This window comes from Penaeus japonicus, unplaced genomic scaffold (assembly GCF_977035675.1).
Source record: "Penaeus japonicus unplaced genomic scaffold, GWHDUDI00000001_assembly GWHDUDI00000012, whole genome shotgun sequence".
NCBI lineage: Eukaryota > Metazoa > Arthropoda > Malacostraca > Decapoda > Penaeidae > Penaeus > Penaeus japonicus.
Window position 1 is genome coordinate 35,997,080 of NW_028234414.1, and position 2,500 is coordinate 35,999,579.

Below are 2,500 nucleotides of genomic sequence, written 5' to 3' on the forward strand. Positions count from 1 at the left end.
TGTGGAGATTTCTTACTCTACTAAATAACAAGAAATTAAACATGCAATTCGGAGTGTTCGAGTGTATGAAACAATAGAGATGAAATATTCATGTGAAGAAGAACAGATACAGAGAGAGAGAGAAAGAAAGACAGAGAGAGACGAGAGAAAACGGGGGAAAAAAATAAGAACATTCAAGAAGACAGACTTAAGCAAACTAATGTATCGTTTCACAAGAGGGGAAGCATCAGTCAGTCCAGGCGCCGTTGGAATCCTTCAATCCTTCTTACTTCCTGTCATCGTCGTAGTCAATATCCTCAAGGGACACGAAGGAACCCTGGTGGCCGTCAGCAGCAGTTCCGTCAGCGCTGGCAGGGACGGCGTTGGACTCGACAATGCGGTAGCCGTCATCGTCAGCAATGTACCTGACGAAGTATTTCACGCCTTCGGGGGAGGTCCAGCTGAGAGGGGGGAGGGGAGAGGGGAGAGAGGGGGGGGAGAGGGTCGTTAGTTTAGGGCAATCAGTTGCTGTTTTGATATAAGAGGTAATGTTGTTACTCTTTTCATCGGTAGTATCTATACCACTATCATTATTAGTACGATTGCTATCATCGTCATCTGCATTATAACTATTACTATAATTATCGTTATCATTATTATTGTCAGTTTTGCCATCGCCGTTATAATAATCACCATTACTGCTCGTTAACATTTTAACTTAAGTTCTTATAAAAAATAGAATTGGAGAAATCCCGATAGTTTTATCTGTATATATTTTAAGAATTATTCGAAGATTTTCAGTAATTATAGGGGAATATTCAAAATTGTGTATTGTCATTATCAAGTATTTCAGCGCTCGTGCATTTTATTAATACTATTACCATATTCATGTAGAATATCATAAGACTTACTTCCTGTACTCTTTTATAATTACCATAGATATCAATTCATTAGTAATATTCATATCCTGTTCACCAGTTATTGCTAAACCCTACTTATCATTTACCGCTAATCTCTATGTATCAATATTCACCAAACGCGTTTTATCAATTATAATTAAATTCAGTTTATTAGCTTCAAGTCAAACTCAATTCTTCAATTATCGAAATCCCAAGAACATTAAGTAAACTTCAAAAGAAGTTTATTAATAACAATCAATACAGATATACTAGACCGAGTTTTCTTGACGATAACAAATCGCAAAAATAATAATAAAAATAAAAATAAATAATAAAAAGATAACAATTCATCCCTATATGTAATGACCCAGTTCCCGATAAACCTGCCGGAAGTTGATTAATAACAATCAATATACAGATATACCAGACCGAGTTTTCGCCAACAAAATCGCACAATAAAATAGATCTATCAAAAAAAAAATAATAATAATAATAAAAATAAATAAATGAATAAAAAATGAATAAAAAGGAAAACAATTCATCCTTATATGTAACAACCCAGTTCCCGATAAACAAGCTCGTTAAGCAGTTGAGGCTTACCTGTATGTTCCTTCGGCATTGGCTCCCTGGATGTTCAAGTCGTGGTGGATGTCGTCGAGGTCAAGCTCGAGGTCATCAGCCATGGCGACGGCGAAGAGGGCGAAGAAGACGACCTGGAGAAGGAGTTGAGAAAGTCAAGGAAGACGTTTGGGGAAGTTGAGGGCATGAAATGGCTTATGAGATTAAGGTCATGAGAAAAGAACTAAGAGTTGAAGTGTGCATGAGATTGTGTGCGTGAGTTTGTATGTATTCTTATTTATTCATTATTTATGGGATAAGAATAAGGGAAGAAAGATACAAGATAGGGCTATGTGGAATCGAAGGAAAGAAAGCAGCTTTAAAAATCTCTCAAAACGCCATGGATAAAGATGTATATAAGTGATTGTTAATAGTGGTTTATTATGATGAAGACGAATTGAAAACAGATTTTTAGAATATGTTTTTATTCTGAAAAAAATACTCAAATTTCTTAAATCAAGATGGCAAAATGAATATTAATCGTTTGTGCTGTTTTACCATAATGAAAACTAACCTGTACGTTGATGTTGACTTTAAACGTTACTCAAACTCCTGAATCAAGACGATAAAAAATAGTGATATAATCAACACGATTCCTAATGATGAAAAACAATCTAGAGGCTGATGCAGTCTTATATCTAGTCACTATAAATCCCTAATCGAACTGAGATAAGTTATGAATCCTTTATGCCGGTTTGGTATAATTGAAACGGATTTTTAGATATTACGTAAATGATTGGAAGGAATTATATCAAGGGGAACTCCTATACATGATGATATACCACTTCTAAGAATTATATTGTTTGTGATAGTGGAATTAACATAACTGATTCAGTTTCGATTGAGAAAGTGCACTTAAAAGACATAAAGTAACTTGGTCAACAAAAATAAAGTAGATTTGTTCTAAGTTTGGAGTATAACCAAGAGTCTTAACTACAAACTATCATATTGAATACAAACTTAATTAATACCAACTCAATTTAAAACGAAGAATCAAATGAGAG

The 2,500-nt window shown here is 34.5% G+C and overlaps 1 protein-coding gene across 2 annotated transcripts in view; it reads right to left on the minus strand.

Moving 5' to 3' along the window:
* Positions 1-2,500, minus strand: part of LOC122253766 (cuticular protein 47Eg-like) — a 157,776-nt gene that overhangs the window by 246 nt on the left and 155,030 nt on the right. The window contains exons 2-3 of one of the 2 annotated variants that reach the window (XM_043017028.2): positions 1,479-1,591; positions 1-440 (exon numbers count right to left, since the gene is read on the minus strand). The exon at positions 1-440 is cut by the window's left edge and continues 246 nt beyond it. In XM_043017028.2, the coding sequence (XP_042872962.2) occupies positions 266-440; positions 1,479-1,591 (288 nt within the window). In that variant the 3' untranslated portion in view covers positions 1-265. The remainder of the gene's footprint in view (positions 441-1,478; positions 1,592-2,500) is intronic. The other variant, XM_086542735.1, reaches the window with a different exon arrangement.